At 39.4% G+C, this 22,803-nt stretch overlaps 4 protein-coding genes across 5 annotated transcripts in view; 2 read left to right on the top strand and 2 right to left on the bottom strand.

The window, feature by feature from the left end:
• The window catches only part of LOC121726614 (lutropin-choriogonadotropic hormone receptor), a 43,449-nt gene extending 36,282 nt beyond the window's left edge, over window positions 1-7,167 (top strand). The window contains exons 9-14 of the mRNA XM_042114045.1: window positions 307-378; window positions 2,193-2,319; window positions 3,399-3,570; window positions 3,946-4,044; window positions 5,073-5,267; window positions 5,363-7,167. Coding sequence (XP_041969979.1) covers window positions 307-378; window positions 2,193-2,319; window positions 3,399-3,570; window positions 3,946-4,044; window positions 5,073-5,267; window positions 5,363-6,732 — 2,035 coding nt within the window. The 3' untranslated portion in view covers window positions 6,733-7,167. The remainder of the gene's footprint in view (window positions 1-306; window positions 379-2,192; window positions 2,320-3,398; window positions 3,571-3,945; window positions 4,045-5,072; window positions 5,268-5,362) is intronic.
• A 2,093-nt stretch (window positions 7,168-9,260) lies between these two features.
• LOC121726616 lies at window positions 9,261-12,595 on the bottom strand. 2 transcript variants are annotated; one of them, XM_042114048.1, is made up of 3 exons: window positions 12,332-12,595; window positions 10,192-10,307; window positions 9,261-9,807 (listed from the first exon to the last, which is right to left on the bottom strand). In XM_042114048.1, exons 2-3 carry the CDS (start codon window positions 10,303-10,305, stop codon window positions 9,553-9,555), a joined length of 369 nt encoding a protein of 122 aa, XP_041969982.1. In that variant the 5' UTR covers window positions 10,306-10,307; window positions 12,332-12,595; the 3' UTR covers window positions 9,261-9,552. The 2 variants fall into 2 exon arrangements, with proteins under 2 accessions (XP_041969982.1, XP_041969981.1); XM_042114047.1 differs by having other exon boundaries at window positions 10,192-10,335; window positions 12,332-12,594.
• Window positions 12,596-17,686: 5,091 nt separating this feature from the next.
• LOC121726615 (thioredoxin-like protein 4A) lies at window positions 17,687-20,141 on the top strand. The gene is made up of 3 exons (XM_042114046.1): window positions 17,687-17,888; window positions 18,004-18,140; window positions 19,749-20,141. Exons 1-3 carry the CDS (start codon window positions 17,811-17,813, stop codon window positions 19,960-19,962), a joined length of 429 nt encoding a protein of 142 aa, XP_041969980.1. The 5' UTR covers window positions 17,687-17,810; the 3' UTR covers window positions 19,963-20,141.
• Window positions 20,142-20,461: 320 nt separating this feature from the next.
• LOC121726613 (transmembrane protein 131) overlaps window positions 20,462-22,803 on the bottom strand; it is a 29,671-nt gene continuing 27,329 nt past the window's right edge. The window contains exons 21-22 of the mRNA XM_042114044.1: window positions 21,576-22,160; window positions 20,462-21,234 (exon numbers count right to left, since the gene is read on the bottom strand). Of these exons, the coding sequence (XP_041969978.1) occupies window positions 20,966-21,234; window positions 21,576-22,160 (854 nt within the window). The 3' untranslated portion in view covers window positions 20,462-20,965. The remainder of the gene's footprint in view (window positions 21,235-21,575; window positions 22,161-22,803) is intronic.

Here is a 22,803-nt window from a genome sequence, read left to right as displayed (position 1 = left end):
TGTACTTGTCTTCAAACTTGATAATTTTACATTTTCTTGATTTTAGGCTAGACAGCTTTAGCTAGACATAAAAGAGTGACCTTGAATAAAATGATTGTAAAGCGCTTATTTATTTTTTAAAAAGCCCTCTGTTTCTTTCTTCTATGAAGCAGACAGAGATTGCCTATGGTACTGAGCTGGTGATAGTAATGTAAACGGAACTGATTTCTCATTAGAAAATTTCTTTAATATTTTCATTTTCTACAAATGTATTGTCACCCTAGTTGAGTATTTGTGCTGCATCGTTATTGTATCGGACTGTTGCAGCGACCTCGAGGGGAACCAGATCGAGCACATCGACATGGAAGCGTTCGTCCCTATTTCCAAACTAGAGGACCTGTGAGTATTTTATTGTATTTTATTAGTAAGTCGTATTTTTTACTAAAATCTATTCGCGCTGTGTTTAGAGAAATATTAAAATGTCGGAGATGACGCCGCACGCAGTCCGTTGCGCCCATGCCAAAGTTCGTATATCGCGCGGGAATCGCATATAATCATATTATGTCCTTTCCCGGGACTAAAAGTATCTTCAAACCAAATTTCAGCAAAATCGGTTCAGTGGTTTTGGCGTGAAGAGGTTACAAACAGACAGACACACTTTCGCATTTATAGTATTAGTATGGACTATGGATAGTATGAATTGTACGCGTCTGTGGTACTTGCAAAGCTGCTGCAGCATCATTGGTTAATTATTCTGCTTTTAAAATGATTTACGACTTATAGTTCCTCTAATTAATATTGAATACTAGCTAAACACTAATCATATTTTTAACTAGCTTTTGCCCGCGGCTTCACTCGCGTGGAATTCGAAAATCGTGTACAATACGAATATTCTTGCAAATCTCCTTTGGAAACATGATGTTTTTCCAAGACCAAAAGTAGCCTATGTTACTCTCCATTATTTCAACTAAGTCGATGCCAAAAATAAAGTCAATTTGTTGCTTCGTTAGGCTGCGAAGAAAAGACAAACAAACAAATACACTTTCGCATTTATAATATTAGTATGGATAGCTGTTTCCCGTAGGCGTTACCATAGTATAATAACGGAAATGGATAATTCTGTCCTTTTTATGGTCCCTACTCAAATGGTAAAAAACGGAACCCGATTACAAAGATATAATATCAGCCTGTCCGTCTGTCCATATCCAGGCAGTCATATTAATCAAATGACACTCGAAATCTGTATGTTTCACTATTAATTAATAACTTAGTTTGTTCCTAAGGAATAAGAATTAACTCAACACTAACGACGCTGTTCGCTCAACACTAACATGTTTTTGCTTGGCAACATTACCAGGAGGGGGGGGGGGGGGCGCATTTTATTATATGTATAGATAATACAACAAAGTTACATAATATTGTTAAGTGATACGAGTAGTGATTTTTAAATGAGCGAAACTAAAAGCTCATCAATTAATAAGCAATTATATTGCTTACTAGCTGTTATCCGCGACTTCGTCCGCGTCAACAAAATGTAAAATACATAGGTAAAAAATAAAAAAGTAAAAATATGTCCTCCTCCTTTTTGAAAGTCGGTTAAAAAGTAGCCTAAGTTACTCCTTATTACATTAGCTATCTGCCAGTAAAAGTGCCGTCAAAATCGGTCCAGCCATTTCGGAGATTAGCCGGAACAAACAGACAGACATACAGACAGACAAAAATTCTAAAAATCGTTATTTTGGTGTAAGTACCGTCTAAATATTCATATGTATGTAGTAAAAAACGGTTATTTTAATATTACAAACAGACACTCCAATTTTATTTATATGTATGTAGATTAATTGATAGTAATGAATCTGACATTCTTGTATCTAAGGAATTAGGGGGGGCGAGCCGGGCATTTGCCCAGAGCGGCAAAAAATGAAGGGCGGCGAAATTTAATTATTCCTATCTTCCGAACTAGCTATTAGTCATCCAGCACCCAAGTTTGAGAATTATAGGCTGGATGATCCTACTTTAGGTTGGATAGTGAAAATATTTGAGTATTTTACTTAAATATTCCCCCCAGGCCCCATTATACCCCAACAAAACTAGCTCATGTCTTGTATGATTTTCTGAATGTAAAGGGCGGCAAAAATAATCTTTGCCCGGAGCGACTTCTTAGCTAGAACAGGCCCTGCTTCTAGTCACTAGCAATAATGTTGTGGTTCCAGCAACGTGGGCAACAACGTGTTCCCGGTGCTGCCGGCGAGCGGGCTGCAGCGGCTGCTACACCTGAAGGCCCACAACAATCCCAACCTGAGGCGATTCCATCCGCCGGAGCTCTTCCCTAGGATACAGGTATGTATTTAAAATCGCTCGGATAAACTGGAAAGGGTAATCGGCACATGTCAGGATTTATAAATAGATCGTATAGGCTGCGGCCTAGGGGCGACAGCCGGCAGCGTCCTAGGGGGGGCTGAAGCGTCCATAGGGGCCGATAGATTTCGTACATGGGGCGGCGGAAACAAAGTGGCCTACTCTTATAAAAATATAAATTCGGCACTGGCACATGTACCTAACACCTAAGTATATAATATTAGGTCCTTGCATAATATGAAATTGGCGTTTTGTTGTACAGGCCACTTTGATCTCAGATATGAAATATCTCCTCTTTGGTTAAGAATTCTTATCGTACTTATTCATTTATTTGGTACATTTGAGTTTCCAAAACAGTCATTCATTTGTTTTTTCTTGATTATTTTTTTCTTTTGAGTCGTTCATATCGCACAATGGAAAAATTGAAATATCGCTTTATACGAATATGAGTTCTACCGTGGCACGAGTGCTGCAGAAACAGATCGAAGAATTAACCACACCAAACCGCATTCAAAGAATTTATTGACTCTCGTCCCTCCGTTTTTTTATTAGTAGAGGGATCAACGAACTACCCTTAAGATGGCAAAAATGCATCGATAACAATAGTACATACTTTGATAAATTAAATATAAGTATTATTAAAAAAATCGTCTTTAAAATATTCCTCCCATACAAAACACCAATTTCATATGTAAGGACCTAATAATATTAGCTATCATCAAAGTTATAATAGCTACCAATAACGTGTCCGCGTCTGGTAGCGATCTATCAATAACCGAATATAACGCCCCGTCTGATCAGCGATAACATACCCTAAACCCTAAAATCGAAAACTGAGCATTCTTCTATATTTTTCCCGAGAAATGTTGGAGTTACGAGTATGTATGAGGCCTATTTTTTAATGTTAACCAAGTCACTTGATATGGTTGTAATTGGAAATGGTGGTACACACAGATTAGGGTATTGTGGTACATTATTATCGAATTGTGAATATGGATTGGGATACCTTCGATTGTAAACTTAGTAAAACAGAAAATACAGTTACCCACTTCCACTTCCAGAGCCTAGTCCTATCATACGCGTACCACTGCTGCGAGTTCCTGCCGTTGATGACGGAGGCCGCTGAGGACGAGGCGACGGACTCGGAGCACTTCAGTGACCTGGTGCTGTTACCGCCGGCCCATGTGGACCTCGCCGCCTGGGCTAACGCTACTGATATATGGCCACATTATTGTGAGTACTGTAAAGACTTATTATTCTACCGACTGATCTACATAGTGTAATAAAGTGCTCAAAGATAATTATTTACCCATAATGTTGTTTTGATCGCAAACGCATGCTGTGAGCTGTATTTTGATAGATATTGTTTACGCCCGAATAGGTATAGCATGCCGTTGCTAATCGCGATTAATTCTAGCCTCTAGGTTTAATTGGGACGAGACTCGATTAGAAGGATTATAGTACACTTTCAATCTAACATGTTAGATTAAAAAAAAATCTCCACAGCCGAACATATAACCTCCTCCTTTTTGGAAGTCGGTTAAAAATCGTACTAGGTATATCCTTCTAAATATGCTTCTAATTAAGCTTATTATTATGAATTCATAGTGAACGCTACTGGCGATGGTGGTTTACGTCTGGCGGGCTGGGGAGCGCCTGCTTCTGCTGAAGTGAAAACCCCGAGAGTCACCTGCTTGCCACTGCCCGGTAAATATTTCCTCAAACCACGTCTTGAGTGGCATTATATGGAATTAGAATTCCTCACCTTAAAACAACACAGTGATTTATAACACTTCTGATCTATATAAGAATCGGATTCTAGCAATAATTATGTTTGACAACCTCTGTGGCTCAGTGGGTGGGCTGTCGGTAGCTCAAGCCGGGGGTCGCGGGTCGAATCCCGCCGACGGAACAAAAAGTTTTCAAAGTTCCTGGGTCGTGGATGTGTATTAAATATGTGTATTATTATATAATAAAAATCTTAAATATATGTATAGTATAAAAGCTATAAAAGTATTAAATATATTTCCATTGTCTGGTACCCGTAACACAAGTCCTTCAGGGACTATCACGGGGCCAGACTGACGTGGTGTAAAGCGTCCATAGATATTATTATTATATTATTGTTACGGTACATGGTATACGGACACGTGGTGCCATCTAGCGACAAACCAGCGAAACTTACCGAGGGAGCACAGGCAACATAATTAAATCCCCTACTCAATACTAGATGGCATGAGGTGCGCAAGTACATACTCGAACCTTCTAGAAAGGTCCAATGTTTGTTTACGTGTTTACCGTTTTTTTTTGCGTGTTTACGTGTTTAGTTGTTTGCTTTTATTATGGTACATGCTCAAGCCTCCTAGAAAGTTCCCACGGTTGTTTACTTGTTTACGTGAATCGGGAACTTTCTGGAATTCGTCTCGCCATATAAAAAGCCGCAGGCAGGCCCGGCCAGTCAGTTCGATCTGAGCGATCTTCGTGGCGACAACAAGTGATCAATAGTGAGTGAACCAGTGAAACCTGCGACTTGGCTACGACCTAGGACAGTGATAGTGCTTAGTGATTGGACCTAGTGATTAGTGTTTGGACTTAGTACTAAGTGTTGTGACCTAGTGTTTAGTGCAGTGTTAATAAAGTCTTCAAGAGAGTCACCAGGTCTTTCTCTCCAAATCCTCGAACCCTAGCACGTAACATTATTATGTATTGTAATAATAATAATAATTGATGTGTAGGTCCGTTCCTGCCTTGTGTAGACCTGTTCGACTGGTGGACGCTGCGCTGCGGCGTGTGGGCGGTGTTCCTGCTCGCTCTGCTCGGCAACGGCACTGTGGTGTTCGTGCTGCTGTTCAGCCGAAGTCGAATCGACGTACCGCGGTTCCTCGTCACCAACCTCGCCACTGCTGACTTCTGCATGGGCATTTACCTCGGTAAATAATAAATATAGACATTTTAATGACTACTTCATAAAGCTACTAGGAAAACCTTGTTTCTAAATTGACTATTCCTTGATATTATTTCGCAGGGTTTCTAGCTGTGGTGGATGCAGGAACACTTGGAGAGTTTCGCTCTCACGCCATCTCGTGGCAAATGTCGGGCGGGTGCCGGCTAGCGGGCTTCCTCGGCGTGCTGTCGTCGGAGCTGTCCGTGTACACGCTGGCCGTCATCACCCTGGAGCGCAACTACGCCATCACGCACGCCATGCACCTCAACAAGCGGCTGTCGCTGCGCCACGCCGCCGCCGTCATGGCCGCCGGCTGGGCGTTCTCCCTCACCGCGGCGACGCTGCCGCTGCTCGGCGTGTCCGACTACCGCAAGTTCGCCATCTGCCTGCCCTTCGAGACGGGCACGCCGGTCGCGCTCGGCTACGTCGTCGCGCTGCTCGCCATCAACGGCCTCGCCTTCCTCGTGCTACTCGGCTGCTACCTCAAGATGTACTGCGCGATCCGCGGCTCGCAGGCCTGGAACTCCAACGACTCCCGCATCGCCAAGCGGATGGCCCTCCTGGTCTTCACGGACTTCCTGTGCTGGTCCCCCATCGCGTTCTTCGCTCTCACGGCCGCCTTCGGGGTCCGGCTCGTCTCCCTCGAGGAGGCGAAGGTCTTCACAGTTTTCGTTCTCCCGCTGAACTCCTGCTGCAACCCGTTCCTGTACGCCATCCTCACGAAGCAGTTCAAGAAGGACTGCGCGCTCGTGTGCAAGGCGATCGAGGAGTCGCGCGTCACACGCGGCATCGGCCGCTGCCGCCACTCCTCCAACTTCAGCAACCGCCAGACACCGGCCAACACGAACAGCCTCGCGGAGCGGTCGTCGCGCGGCCAGCACGGCGCCTCGTGCGCCTGCCGCCGCCTGCTGCCCGGCAGCGGCGCGCCCGCCGTCAGCACCAGCGCCGGCACCGCGCCGCCCGAGGCGGTCGGCGAGCCTGGCACCGAGCGGCTGCTGCGCTGGCTGCGCTCGTGCGGGCGGCGCGCGGCCCGGGGTGGGACGCCGCCTGCGCCCGCCCCCCGCGCCCCCGCCGCGCCGACGGCGCGCGCGGGCTCGGTGTCGTCGTCGGTGGAGTTCTCGTCGTCGCGGTCGGATTCGTGGCGCGCGTGCGGGCGAGCGCCGCCGCCGCGCCGCGCCGCGTCGTGGCTGGTGACACGTAAGACGTCGCAGGACTCGAACCTGTCGTCGTCGCGGAACGACTCGTCGGGGTCGAACGCGACGGCGTCGACAGGCACGTGGCGCACGTCACGGTCGGGCGGCAGCGCGGGCGGGCGGCCGCGGCTGACGCGCCAGCCGGCGGTGTGCGCGGACGAGCCGCCGGCTGCGCTGGCGCCGCGCCACCTGCACACCATCCCCTCGGCCGCGGAGCCGGACGCGGCGCCGGACGAGCCCGCGCCGGCGCCGCGCTGACCGCGCCCCATGTGTCTTATGCTCCCGTCCATTAGTGTTCGCGACCCGCCCCGTGCGCCCGGCGAGCCCCGCCCCGCGCCTCGGTGACACCGGTCCGTGTCGGTTTCGTTTCTATCGTACTGATTGTGCATTATTATATACTTAGTGTCCTTGTGATTTTTAGACTTGAAGTTTTTATGACATGTGGATGTTTTTTTACGTAGCGAAGAAGAGAAATAAAATTTATACAGAAGGGAAGTTGGGGGTAGGAGATGTTTGGGGACGTATCGTAGGGGGGGAGTCGCCAAGCTCGCTCCTCGATTCCTCGAAAGGTTCTCGCGTCCCGAGAGTATACGGTAAAGTTAAAACTTTGTTAAGACTTAAGTAGAGCCCAGCCGGCACCGCAGCAGTATTCGACTATGCTATAATGTACTCTGTAATGTAACTACTGTAATTTAAAAATAAGTTTAGAAGCTACGATAAATAGAAAACAATAAATTTTTTACCAACAAAATTTTACATGTACTTACTTAACATGTCGTCAAAAACCGTTAGGAAAGATGATACAATACCATTTTAAAACTAAGCATAGTCTTGTCATCTTCTTATCGGCTAATCAAAGATTAAGACTTGTACCAATTGCAAAAATATCCGTCTATACCTACGTCAGGAATAGTATTAACATACGTAATATTACACAATAACAGCTAATAAGAAACCTAGATAATAAATTTTAAAGGCGTGTTAATTAATTGAAACTGTATTTTTTCTACATGGACAGGCAGATATTAGATTATTTAGGTATGCCTCCATTACTGATTACACAGTAACAATAGTATGACCCAATATCAACTCGTAAAATTTGTCTAAAAGATTTCATCGAAATAAACACAAGAACTTAGTGGTCGAAACGAAAGTTGTAGATCTACTTGTTACAAGTTTGCAGACTTAACTCCCTAAACTTACATCAATTCTTGTTTGCAGCTACAACAATAATTTATAATTTTCATAAAAGTTATAAAATGTAGTGGACATTTTACAACATTTTCAGATATCGCCATTAAGAATAAATCCATATTTTATGTTATTAGCAGTTTATTTAGTGGCAAGTGTAAAATAGACTATAAATTATAATCATAATTAAGAAATAAACGCTAGTCTTAATATATTATAATATAATAAACGTACAACAACAAAAGCACCTCAATTATTAAATTATCCATTACAACTTGACTTGGAAGTCCCAAAGTAGAGCCTCAATTGATACGTAACAATAGTTTTTACAGAATAGTGGTCACTTTTATTTTAATATTCTTACTAAGTAATCTTAATAAACTAAAGCACATCAGTTTGTACAATAGAAAATACAAATTATTTGGAAGTATACTTTAGCCTTTAGGGCTTCTAAACACAGTAAGCCAAGCTCTACAAAAAGATTTTATGCTACGAATAATAAAAGTTAAGCAAGAGTAACTGTGTCAAAAAAATTGTCTACCGAGTCTAGAAAATGTGAGCCGAATACATACTCTATGCATGTATTCGGTACACAATTTTGTGTACTTAATTAAAGAAGTGACAATTAATACGGCTTTATTTCGTAAATTTGAGTGTTAGTGTTTCGTTGCTATCCTATTTTATTGTGCGAAAAGGAACCAAATTCAAAACGGTTGAAGTATGGGAGTTACGTTTCCTTAGTGTTTATTATTCGTAGATTTTATGTGTATTGTATTGTATTTGTTCTGTAAACTGTAATAGCTTTAAAATATCTTTAACTGCCCCGTTAAGACATCGGCCTAAGATAATAATAAAATAAGTAGATATTGTTGTCTGTTAATAAAGTTATATTATAGATATACTTAGTTGTATAAGGTAGATGTACAGAGCAGTGTCTATTTATTGTACATGTTCCGAGTGTGGATGAGAGTGTTATTTATTTATTTATTTCTACGCAACAATTACAATAAAAAAGAAGCAGTATTGTTTTTTTCCTCCCACATTAGTAACATCTAGCGCCACTTCCTTGAAATAATGCGAAGATAACTTAGTACATAGTTGCATACCGCCATACTCAGAGACATTTAACTATGATTAACCTTCAATTTAATGAAGAGTTTGACAGATAATGTATGGGACTTATGTCGAAATTTTGAATTAATTACAATTAAGTAAATAATGTTCCACTCTGATGGCTGGTTTACACGTATTAAGTAGATAAGTAGTAACTAAATTCTATTTGTCATCTAGTTTAGTACTTACTAAATTTTAACTTGCTACATGCTACTAAATTTTGTGTTTACGTGCAATTAAATTAGTTAACTACTTATCAACTTAATACGTGTAAACCAGCCATGGCCCATGAGTGCGACTGTAGACTAATAAAATACTTAAGTAGGTACCTTAATTAAAATATAATGTTACTCTTGATAGAGACCATAATAATTGTTTATTATTTTTAACACATTTAAATACAATTCGTATACAAAGCGAGACACATTTTAAGTTACATAATATATCTACGTTAATTTAATATAAGTATCACATTGAAACATCAACTATATAAATATTAATACACTTGACAATTATTATTAAGTATTAAAGATCGTGTAGCTTTTTAAAAGCACCTAAGAAATATATTCACTGAACATACAAAGCTATTTAAGCTCTACGTAGAGCTGTTGTTACAAACGTATTGTTCACTCGACGTCTTTGGGTATATCGAACAAATTTTAACAACTGAATTAAAAACAATAATGATCAATATGACTCAAATATACGAATCATAACTCATTGAGGTAAAAAAAAGTTTTCTTCCATTCGCTGCAGAAAACGTACGAAAAACGATCAAGACGGTTCGAGTATACGCGGCTCGCTTTCAGCTCGCGAGCTGCTAGACGAGTTGTCCGGCTCGTCGGGCTCCAGAAGCTTGTCCCGACGAGCTCGTCGTCGACGAAACTCCGCGAACTGCGGCGCAAGTCGTTGCGCGAAGCTCTCGTCTAAGACGTCCGGCCGTCGCTTCCTCTCCTCTGCTGCACTGGCGAGGCTGGAAACGCTCGTCGCATTCGTCGTCTCATTTTCAATGTTCTCCTCGTCTACTTCCTGAAAATAATTTACATCTGATTAAGAAGTGCGAACTTCATTATAGTTAGGTACCAGAGAAATTGAATTATGGGCATAAAGTGATTGGAGAAGGGAGCAGCTGTAGGCAGCCGAGTTTCAGATCGCAAAATTACTAATTAGACAATAGACATACTTAATAATAATATTGTCTTGGCGTAACCGGACCGCTGGTCTCCGATGATTCTCCGATGGTCCAACCGACTGCTGTCCGTGCTAGGCATAATCTGATACCACTACCTAAACATCTTCTCACGAGATTTATAGAAAACGAAAGAACACTGCTATAAAACTTGATGAAGTTTCTAAAACGCTGGCAATCACACAACTCTGCTATATTCGATAGATTGTAAGGCAACTGCGTACCTTAATCTCAGCAAAGGTAACAGGCATGGTCCGGTGGCGCAGGCGCGGTTCGGTCCTGCGCCTGCGCCGGCCACGCGTTAGCGCTGACGCGGTGGGCGGGTACACGGTGTCCATACCTGTCAGCGCAAACTCTTGCAACTGATTCTGGAAATAATATCAACTAAACTGCTATGCACGCGTATGAAGAACAGACAAAAGTAAGTTGAGAGTCTCATTGTTGTACCTAAAAAGTAAAATCTAACAGATTCAGTTAAATGCCTATTTCGACGCTGGTCTAAGCGCGGTTCTAGGTTATATCTCTGCTATGGTGTGGCCTGCGGGTTGGTTTTTTAAATTCTATATCTATTATTTTTTTCAATAACCAATTATAGTATGTACACCGTAGCATACCGTAGATACAATATCATGAACGTTTTACGTCAGAGCGAAAAAAGCTCACCTCATCTTTCCAAACAAGGCATTTACGTATTACGTCAAGGGTGTCTCGAAATAGAATTACTTGCTTTTTAATAAATATTTAACTGCTCATTCCATATTATGCTATGAGGCCACTCTAAAGTACTACCAGAGACCAGCCATTTTTCCTTTGTCTATGGTACTACGTAGGTAATTAACTGCTACTGAAACTGACGAGTGACGAATAGAAACCAGATGCTAACTCTGCTTTAAATTTGGGTAGTGCCATACAGCATACTTTAGTCTGAAGGTCGTTTGAGATCAGATTCTGAGTCATGAGTGATTCTAAATTTCTAACTCATGAGTTCTCCGAATCAGGGAAAAAGTGCTGATGTGAAAATTTTGAAATTACTTTGACAATTTTGTTCTCTACTGGAATTTGAGATATCGGCTAGGGTGTGTATGAACTTCACAGACGCTGGATCTATCCGCTAATACCCTGAGGGCAGTCTGAACGCGCCGTATACTCCTTGTGGTACTCCAAGTCGCGAGAATAACCAAACCTACTATGAGTATGAGGCGCAAGAAAGTCAAGAAAAAATTATCGTGATCATAATAATTCATATTGGCAGATAATGGTCGAAAATCAGAAAACGTTCTACGAAGGCTATGGCTAGTACTTACCTATTTATGTAAAATGTTTTACACACACACACACATACGAATATTGGCCATGCCTCGATTTAGGTCTTGTTCAGTGTGAATATAAGTCAATGTCCTGGACATCGCAAGACTGTCGCACCTCGCAGCGTCGGACATCCAGAGAGTAAATACATATTTGAATTTTATTTTTGGTACTCATAGCTTTACCTATTACAATATTATACTCTGGTCTCTGACCGAACAGTTTAAATAAGCATGCCTGAGTGTCTGAAACTATTACTATGGTGACCAGTGACCACTGATCGACGATTCAATCTTTGCTACTCAAACGAATGACTATAATGGCACCACAATGGTAACAAAATGACATTTATTAAAGGGTAGACCGTAGATACATGTTTTCGGAAATTTACAGTTTATCATAGGTACTCATCTGATTTAAACTTTAATTTCATGTATTTTGGGTGGGTATTAGCACAGGTATTAGTCTACGTACGAATGGGATTAAATTTTAATCAAAGGGTTAAGAGGATACAACAGGGGCTAGAGAAATAAAAAAAAAGTACGTGTAATATCTATAGCTGTCTCCCTTACCTCAAGCCTATACCGCAGAACGCGATAGAGACAACTGCAGAAAATCCAGAAAATCAACGATTCGTTGTCCCCTGATTCCTTCTCCAAAACTTAACCGATTTAAGTACTTTCTTCATTAAAGATTAAAAAAAGGCTTGAGCCGTGTTCCTATGTTTTGCTTTTTTTGTATAATCTAGCCAAATCTGTTTTCTGGACGTTTGAACACAGCGGAAAATCTGGCCATTTTTTTGGGTTTTTGAACGTTCATATCTTATTTAATAATTAAATTATGAAAAAAAAGAAAACATAGGGACATTGTATTAGTGGCCGTAGATATTCAGGAAAAAAATTATAACTCTACTAGCATTATCCAGGGAGGAAACAGGGGACAACGTTTGTATGGAAAAAAGGGCGGTGTGGAATCCTCTTAACATTTTTTGCTATTTGCAAATAATTGCTGCTAATAGCAGCAGCAACGACTACTTAATAATGACATAATAAAACTTACCTAGATTTGTTGAATTATTATCACTGAAGTTAGACCTAGAGACTGCAGCGCTAAATCAACCACTATTTCTTCCAAAAATACATTTACAGTACACAGTTAAAATATTTGCACTCAGTGTTCCAAGTTCCAACGTAATCGTATAAGCAGTCCACTCTGTAGTCTGTGCGCATTTGTTGTGCGAAGTGTATTTTTTCCTGTGAATTTAGAATGTTTTGAAGTGCGGCCGCGTTTCAGTGGCGCGCTGCCAACTCTGCCCAGCCCACAGCTCAATGTAAACAAACAGTGCTAAATTAGCGATAAACAAACGTGTTGCTGCCTGCTGGTTGTTATTGGCGGTCAAGTATCTTCAGCATTTCTCGGAATCTCCATCTTATCCATCTATGTTTTCGAAAGACGTTAGAATTACGTCTTGTAGGTAGCATCGACACAAAGGTATTTATTTGGTACTAGCGACCCGCCCCGGCTTCGCACGGGTATAAAATTTATTATAGCCTATTTTGATTTTAAATAATTTATAAGTATTCATTACGTGGCCCGCATTGGGCGGTACTTCCGCAAAAGCTACGTCCCGCAAATTTTAAATCTGTAATATCTTCGAAAATATTCATTTTAAATTTAAATCATAATATGCTGTAAAGGGCCATAATCAATAATGTATTTAAAGTATTTGAGTGAATAAGGATTATTGCCGTATTGGTTAAAATCGCTTCGAAAATTAGCCATTATTTGAAGTTAAGGGTGAATAATATAATAATAATAATATAATAATATCTATGGACGCTTCACACCACGTCAGTCTGGCCCCGTGCTAAGTACCTGAAGGGCTTGTGTTACAGGTACCAGACAACGGAAATATATTTAATACTTTTATATTATACATACATATATTTAAGATTTTTATTAAGTATACCTATCATACACATATTTAATACACATCCAGACCCGGGAACATTGAAAACTTTTTGTTCCGTAGGCGGGATTCGAACCCGCGACCCCCGGCAATGACAAAAAATTTTATTGTGGGATATCCAGAAATATAATAATCTTATGTACATATACCATTGCGGAGTTTTCTGTAGACCTTTTCAATGAGTACAAACAATTATTTTGATAAATCTTGAGATTGACGGCGACCATTGTTTGTGCGACGGGAAAGCGATAGATGTTGCCATGGTGCTATACTTATTTAGTCACTTCAATAAAATAATAATATGGGCGAAATACTTTAATATGGCAAAACTAATATATAAAATAATCTATACTAATATTATAATTCTGCAGAGTTTGTTAGTTTGTTTGTTTGTTTGAACGCGCTAATCTCAGGAACTACTGGTCCGATTTTCTTTCTGAGTGAAAAGTTCTTTCAGTGTTAGATAGCCCATTTATCGAAGAATGCTATAGGCTATATTTTATCACGCTAAGACTAATAGAAACGAAGAAATAGAGGAAAATGTAGAAAAAACGGGGGGAAATTATTTGAAAGGGCTTATTTGAACGCGCTAATCTCAGGAACTACTGGTCCGATTTGAAAACTTTTTTCAGTGTTAGATAGCCCATTGATCGAGGAAGGCTATAGGCTATATTTTATCACGAAGAAATAGTGGAAAATGTGGAAAAAAACGGGGGAAATTATATAAAAGGGCTTATTTAAACGCGCTAATCTCAGGAACTACTGGTCCGATTAAAAAAATCTTTCAGTATATTATAGTAGCATTATAGCAGTAGATAGCCCATTTGTTGAGGAAGGTTATAGGCTATATTTTATTATTCTACAACTAATAGGAGCGAAGAAATAGAGGAAAGTGTGGAAAAAACGGGGGAAATTATATGAAATTGCTTATTACCTTAAGATTCTTAAGAACTACTGGAGCAATTTTTATGTTATTTGGCAAACATGAAGAATAGACCACGTTAAGGGACATAGGCTATTTTTTTGCGTAAAAATGTACGGTCGCGAGAAATTCCTAAATTAGGCAAGCGAAGCCGCGCGGAACATCTATATATAATAAAATCGTAGGAAAGTCAATGCTGTATATTGAATATTTTTGTACAATAAATAATACTTGGGACGTGATCTACTATACTAATGCGGACGAAGTCGCGGGCAACAGCTAGTATTAAATATTATGTAGTGATACCCATCCCGCGAACGCACCCTCGCATTGGTAGCGCCCATTTCGAAACAGGCGTAAATCGCAATATTTTAATTTCGCCATAACTTCTAAACCAAACGTCCAATTTTAATCATTCAAAGACCAAATATAATCTACATAAACTGTACTTAGTGATGAAATACTTTATTTTGATAAGGATTATTAGCATGAGTAAAATAAATGCGTTTAAATATAGTCCAAAAAAAATCAGTTTTTAAATAAAAAAATGGTTGTTGTGCCTCACTTGACATAGATAGGTATAGTATGCCGCGGACATTTTTGTAGATATTTATAAGATCTACATTTACTTAGAACATTATATAGTTCTATCTTTTATAGTTTAGGCAGCGTACGCAAAATAAGTAAATTTTCTGGTTGTTTCGGAAAAACTGAAATATCTTACGGAACCCTATATTTTCCAAAATAAAAAGTAGCCTATGTTACTCGTAAATAATGTATGCTAATAATAATGTATAATGTAGCTTTCGAATGGTGAAAGAATTTTTAAAATCGGTCCAGTAGTTTTTGAGCCTATTCATTACAATTAAACAAACAAACAAACAAAGTTTACCTCTTTATAATATTATATTAGTATAGACTAGCTGTTGCCCGCGACTTCGTCCGCGTGGACTTCAGTTTATAGCGCGCGATGTCAACAAAATTTGTGTCAAAAGCTTTTATAAAAAAAAACCCTGGTACCCCTTAAATCAAAACAGCTGTGCAGTGTGCACATAATATTTCATTTTTTTAAATTAAACTTTATATATTATGCCAAATTTTAAAGCTTATTTAGCCCCCCCAATTACACAACTTTACTCATAAACTATTTATCATTGATAGGTTTAAGGTTACGTCACTGTACATAATATAAAGTACTGACTTATTAAATAACGTAAAAAAGAAATAATAATCGAAAAAAAATCGTAACTCGAAAGTATGATGATACCACCTCATATAGAAAGATGTTGGGCAAGCGTTAGCGCGATGTAAGAGACGCACGGCGCCATCTAGTATGAATTTTTTAGAACTAACTTAATTTGAACAAATTTTCGTATTTTCTCCCCCTTACAACCCTTTTTACCAGTAAAAAAAGTAGCCTATGTCCTTTCTCAGGCTGTAGACTATCTGTATACAAAATTTCATTACAATCGGTTGGGTAGTTTTGGCGTGAAAGCGAGACAGACAGACAGACAGACAGAGATACTTTCGCATTTATAATATTAGTATAGATAGTATAGATTTATTTTGATTTATGATCAACTCTTCTTTTAAATATTACATAATAGGTATAGTTCCATACCCAAAGGGCAAAAACGGGACCCTATTTATTATCACAGCGTAAATCGTAATAAAGATATAGACTGAGCTATTACTTGGGTTGAAATAAAGATTTATTATTATTATTATTATTACTATGAAAGTATACCAGCTACTAAGGCTGGTATAAATATTCAGTACTTAAGATGCGATCCGGTCTCAAGACGCGATTCCGCTCTGTGATTGTTCTAAATTTTGACAGCCAACCAATCACATAGCCTGAATCGTGTCTTGAGACCGAGATGCATCTTGAGTACTGACTATTTATACCAGCCTAAGACTTTGTTTATGTTATGTTCGGTACCTCGTATATCTCGTACGGTGAACCTCTTAAATTTAATCGCACCAACCAAAGCCAAGCTTTGTGCTTGAATAAACAGATTCGACAAACTGTATTGTTTACGAAAGTAAAAGAAAAATAGAAAATTATCGCCACATTGCTGTTCTTGCAGCAACGATGTTGCTAAGTATAATAGCCCAACGCTCATAGATTGTTTGCCAATAAAAAAAAAACAAATTGACACATGTCAAAATATTTGACACTTATCAATTATATGACAATCAGTGTTGCCAACTTAGTGGAATTTCCACTAGATCTTGTGGTTTAGACGTACCTTTCGGCGGGAAAAATTTGGTTTTAGTGGCTAGTGGATTTCTTAGTGGATTAGATTATTTAAGTTAGTGGTAGCTTCGACGTTAAACCACTAGTTTTTTTATTATGTTTCTAAGGGGGATAATAGATTATCATATATATTGGATCCGAGATCATTGAGTCAATGATATTGGATAATGTAATATACGCATATGATTAATTTCTTCCTTGATCATAGATTTTTGACATTTGCTGAGAGATTGGATCCAATACGGTTATAGAAATAGGTGTTGCCAGTTATTTAATATAAAAAAGAGTTTTTAATTTCTTGTTCGTTAATATGTTTCAAATAATTTAATGTAATTATTTTTCTAATTATATACTTGGATAATCTTGCTGAAATAACAAAAAACAAGCAAATTTAAAATGACGATGTCTTTTGACAAATCGAATTCTCTGAGATCTAGTAACCCTGACGCATAGAATTAATATGTACTGTTGTACGTAGTACATATTAATTCCATGCCCTGACGTCAATACCTGTCAGCGTTAGCGCTCTCCATTGGCTATTGAAACCACATATGACGTAAAATAGGATCAATGAAATATGATAATGTTATACGCAGATATGATCAAATGATCATATTGGATCCTATCTATGATCATAGAAATGATCATATATAAATGATAATGTAATACCCCCTAACCCTTGAAGACGCACACTGGAAACTTAATTATATTATTAATTAACTTTATTCGTTTTGCCGCATTCTAACGCTGATATTAGGCGATTATTTAGCATGATGAATGTTGTCAAGACTTATTCAGAGAAACCGGATGAAGTTTGATCGCCTTTCTTTCGTGCAAGGTTAGCACGCGAAGGCAAATGCTGTAATAACAACATAATACCAAATACCGTATTACAAAAATTAGAACTAAAGAAAATTCTTCACAAACTGAACAAGTAAATGACAATGATTCCTCTAAAAACGTTCATCTTTAATCTTTAGTTAAGCACCCACTTATACATAGGTACATAGGTAACTAAAGTTTTCCTTATTGTACCTAGTAACAAAAATAATTATTTCATAATAATAATGACGTTGTTGTTGTATTATTTTCAAATTATATTCAAATAGGTTGTTGTTGTCTTTACGTTATTTAGTGGAATTCTGGTGGTTTGAGAGGCCATTTAGGTTTTAGCGGTTTCTGGTGGTTTACGCTGCTGAATTTGGTGGGTTAGTAAAAAAAAGTTGGCAACACTGATGACAATTGACAAATGACAATTGACATGACGCACACGAAGTCGAAATTCGAAAAATAAAAAAAATATTGTGTTTGTTTTCAAACCTGTTTCAAACTAACATACAAAATAGGCTGTTGATCTGACTCCCAAGCAAATAAAAAGCTCTTCAAAATGAGTTACATGCTAGGACATTTACACAATGGGTGGCAAGTGGACCAAGCTATATTGTCGGAAGAAGATCGAGTTGTGGTAAGCTCATAGAAATTTCTAGCTTTCGCACAATAGATCTTATGTATCATCATATTTTATGGGTTTATACCTAGCTAGAACTTTTAATAATAGCATCAAATGGATTTTTTTTTAGGTTATAAGATTTGGACACGATTGGGACCCAACATGTATGAAAATGGATGAAGTTCTTTATAGCATTGCTGAAAAAGTGAAGAATTTTGCAGTTATCTATTTAGTGGATATTACGGAAGTTCCAGATTTCAATAAAATGTATGTTTTTTATTTAATTTGGTTGGACTGAAGGAAACGGGGCACTATGGAAAAAAGACAAAATTTTTTCGTCAAAATTTTAACCTCTTATAACCACCCTTTTTGAATATACCAATCGATAGGGGCGCCAAGAGGAGCAAAAAAGCTCAGACAAACTTTTCTCAAAAATCAACCCCTGTCGAAAGACAGGCCAAAATGTGACCCTTGTTAATATGGCAATAATACTTAGAAAAAAATTTGGCTAAGGTTAAGGAACCTATGTCAATTAAATGTTGGTGACATGGGTTAAGGAGGGTTGTTTTGGGTGAGAATGACTCCTACTTACCGTTTCCACCGCCAGTAAACTCTCCGTTTAGAAGAAATTCGCATTTGAGATTTTCGTAATCTTCAGATAAGATCATCTGTTTTCTGATGTTTACGAAGTATTTTTAAGGCATCCCAAGGCTGTGATGAGTCCCCACCTAAACAAAAACAAATACAATTCAGAAAGTCCAAAAGTAGGTTAGGTTGGAACTTAGACCACAACACCAAGAAATAGGAGCCCCGCGTAGCGGGGCTCTGTCGTCTTTCTTTTGTAGTAGTTTGTCAAATAAATTGGGGTAGGTTTGTAAACATTTACCAAGATTAAGATAATATTAAGGGGTTGAAGTATTTTCGCCATACTAACTAGGGTCACATTTCGGCCTGTCATTCGACAGGGGTTGATTTTTGAGAAAAGTTTATTTAAGATTTTTTGTTCCCCTTGGCGCCCCTATCGATTGGTATATTCAAAAAGGGTGGTTATAAGAGGTTAAAATTTTGACGAAAATTTTTTCTGTCTTTTTTCCACGGTAATGGTTTAATTGGTTAAATTGGTATAATAAAAAGGGGTGGTCATAGGGGGTTGCATTTTTGTTTGGATGCACGCAGCATTCGGATTATAGTATGTAGAAGTTCTTAGGGGGATATTAGATTATCATATATATTAGATCCGAGATCATTGAGTCAATGATATTGGATAATGTAATATAGACATATGATTCATTTCTTCCTTGATCAAAGATTTTTGACATTTGCTGAAAGATTGGATCCAATATGGTCATAGAAATAGGTGTTGCCAGTTATTTAATATAAAAAAGAGTTTTTAATTTCTTGTTCGTTAATATGTTTCAAATAATGTAATGTAATTATTTTTCTAATCTAATTATATACTTCATTAATCTTGCTGAAATAACAAAAAACAAGCCATATTAAAATGACGATGTCTTTTGACAAATCGAATTCTCTGAGATCTAGTAACCCTGACGTCAATACCTGTCAGCGTTAGCGCTCTTCATTGGCTATTGAAACCACATAAGACGTAAAATAGGATCAATGAAATATGATAATGTAATACGCAAATATGATCAAATGATCATATATATTTGATCCTATATATGATCATAGAAATAATCCAATATATATGAAAATGTAATACCCCCCTTAAAGGCATTTTTTGGATGTTGACCCATTATAAAACGCACAAATACAATACAAAGATATGTACCTATAATAAAATGGCGGAATAGCGCAAATAATTTAAATATTGTATATTTTTTTATCAGTATCTAATCCTGATAATTGTTGCAGGTATGAATTGTATGACCCCTGCACAGTCATGTTCTTCTTCAGAAACAAACACATAATGATTGACTTGGGAACTGGTAACAACAATAAAATCAACTGGCCACTAGAAGACAAACAGGAAATGATTGATATTATTGAAACAGTCTATCGCGGAGCACGAAAAGGCCGAGGTCTTGTTGTCTCACCCAAAGACTATTCTACAAAATACAGATATTAAGGTATATTGAGCTTTTGATTTTTGGACAATTTTAATAGCTCTGGAAGACGCTAAACATGTTGTTTAGAGAACTAGTGTCCCGATTTCAGAGAATCAACCAAATTGAATCAATTTGATTGAGTTTTGAGACAAATATTGTGATAATTATAATTTTTAATATATTAATTTACTAAAACCTTTGCTTGGTATTATTACTTTAATAAATAGTACCCCTTATTATATACAATACATAACATAGTGATAATACTTTACGTTATGTATGTGTCCCTGATATATTGATTTCCCTGTGAAAGTAGGAGCGTTGAAAGAGCAATTTTTTTCGATCTTTATGGGGAAGCGCGCCCCAGCATCATTAAGTTTCCCATACAAAAGAAAAAAAAGGTACTCTATGTAATTAGTTAATTACAATCTCCATAAAATCGTGATATTTTGTCTTAACATTGCCACAAATGTCAGATACTCCAGTGGGAAAGTAGGTAGAATAAAAGATAAAACAAGATACTTTGAGTGACATTTTAATCAGTCTTTAACAGACAATCATGTAGGAAAACTGGTGTCACACAAAACACTGACACAATGTAAACTCGACTAGACTTGCGTAGGTCCTTAAAAACGAGTCTCAATGTATTACACAAAATGTTATCCAAACGAGGCCTTGGTTAACTTACAAAAAATAAACATTAAACATAAAACTTCAGATCTCAAGAATGAAAATTTATTATTTTGTTATATAAATGGAAGGATCGGCGAGAGCGACGTGTGAAGTATTGACTAGCGCGCCGCCTCGCCTCCGTAAATAAGAGAGGTAAGACATAGTACAGGCCAATATTTGTTCGGTTTGATCATCTTTATTGCCAGATTCCTATTCTTGAAAGACAAATACCGCTCAGACATTATAAAAATCGTCATTACAATAATTGTGGTACAAAACAACTAAATTCTTGAAAAAGCGATTACAATAATAACGCAACAGCAAAAACTTGGTATCTGGCAATATAGTAGTTTAATGGGTTTGATCGTTTCCGTTGCGGGCGAGGGGGTCGTCGGCGGGAGAGCGGCGCGCGGGGGGCGTGCGAGGCGGATCATCGGCCACGCGCCAGTCGTGCGGCGCCGGCGCCCAGATGGACGCCAGCGAGCGGAACGGGTCGAACGGTCGCGGGGGTGGCGGCGACGCGAAGCCCGGCGGCGGCCGCAGTGGGGGCGGAGCTCCCCACGCGCTCCACCCGCCGCCTGCGCCGCCCCACCACCCGCCTGCCACGCCACCGCACTCCTCTGAAAATATAATTTACAATGAAATGGATTTTCTGGATTAAAAGAAAGATAATTTAATACTAATATTCTACTATTCTTCGATCGGAGATTCTTGGAAATCTATTGTTGTCGGGGTCACCGGTGTCCTTATGGGGCTTGATGGGTTAAAGAATGTTATCTGTATATATATATAAAAATGGATTTCCAATTGTGTTAGTAACGCTAAAACTCGAAAACGGCTTAACGAATTGGGCTAATTTTAGTCTCAAAATATTCGTAGAAGTCCAGGGAAGGTTTCAAAGTGACACCAAGTTCACCGGGACAGCTAGTATTGTATAATATTGTATAATCGAAAAACATACCCATGAAATCTCTGGCACCGGGTATGTAGGGCGGTCGCGGTGGCTCCGGCGCGGGCGGGGGCTGCCAGGCAACTGTGTCGGCGCGGCGTTCACCGTTGAAGTAGAACAGCGATTGGTCCGCGCGATCCGCCTCCCGGCGGCGGACGTCCGAGCCGATGGGTGCCAGAGGCGCCCCCGCTACCACTGAACTCCACGAAGCGCCCCAACGCACGTTTCCTCTGGCTTCCGTCACCTCCTCGGGCGCTTCGCACGTATCTTCCTCGACGGGGGGCGCGGGCGGAGAGGGGGCGCGCTCTCGTCGACGGGGTCGCTCCTTGCGCGCGTGGGGCCGCACGAGCACGCGTCTCTCGTTATCGGGTCGCCGCTCCCGCCTCGTCGTGTCGCCCGGGTCCCGACGAGCGCGCGACACCCGCGTCGCTTTCGGCGGATCGATTCGCAGCACATCCGGTATGACTTCCGGCTCTGGAGTCGTCCCCAGCGGGCCGGGCGGAGTCGCGGGCGACAGATCGCGGGGGCTCGGCTCCACGTCGCCGCCGTAGCATTCGTCCGCTTCCTGTTCTTCCACTGGCGTCGACGTACTCGACACTGAATAAAACGTATGTCGTTAGAAATGTTGAAAGGAGATGTTCCATCATCATCAGTTAAATTAAGAGCACATTTGACTTGAAATTAGTTTTATGGCAATAGTTTTATGTGTAAATTTACAGTGTCATAATGCATGCATCAGTTTATTTTTGGTTTGGATCACGCAACTACATTCAAAATGAAAACGAAAGCGGTGACAAAAGCATCCATACAGGGCAGACGTACAATCGTGCAGAAATAAATAATCTTCATGATGCAAAACTCAGTTGATACAAATATCAAACTCATTAATGAATACCAGCATAACAAGTGTTAAAAATGAAAAACAACCCCAATATAAAAATAAGAGATGCTAGGGAAGAAAAAAGTACAAAGTTAATATTATGGAAACCATGTAAATGGACACTATGAAACAAGTCAGCAATTTTTTTATAATATTATATAAATCATAAAGTTAATATACCTAGCGGAATAGAGCAACAATCTCGAGCTGCCAATCGAAACCGAAATTGATTTACGTCTGTGTGATGTGTAAAAATTTACACACGCATCTTTCTAAGAGATTAATGGCTGGTTTACACGGATTAAGTTGAGAAGTAGTTAACAAAATTTTAATATCTTTCAAATGTGCTGCAATTTCTGT

Source organism: Aricia agestis, chromosome 4 (assembly GCF_905147365.1).
Source record: "Aricia agestis chromosome 4, ilAriAges1.1, whole genome shotgun sequence".
In the NCBI taxonomy this organism is placed as follows: Eukaryota; Metazoa; Arthropoda; class Insecta; order Lepidoptera; family Lycaenidae; genus Aricia; species Aricia agestis.
This window is presented reverse-complemented; position numbering and strand designations above follow the sequence as displayed.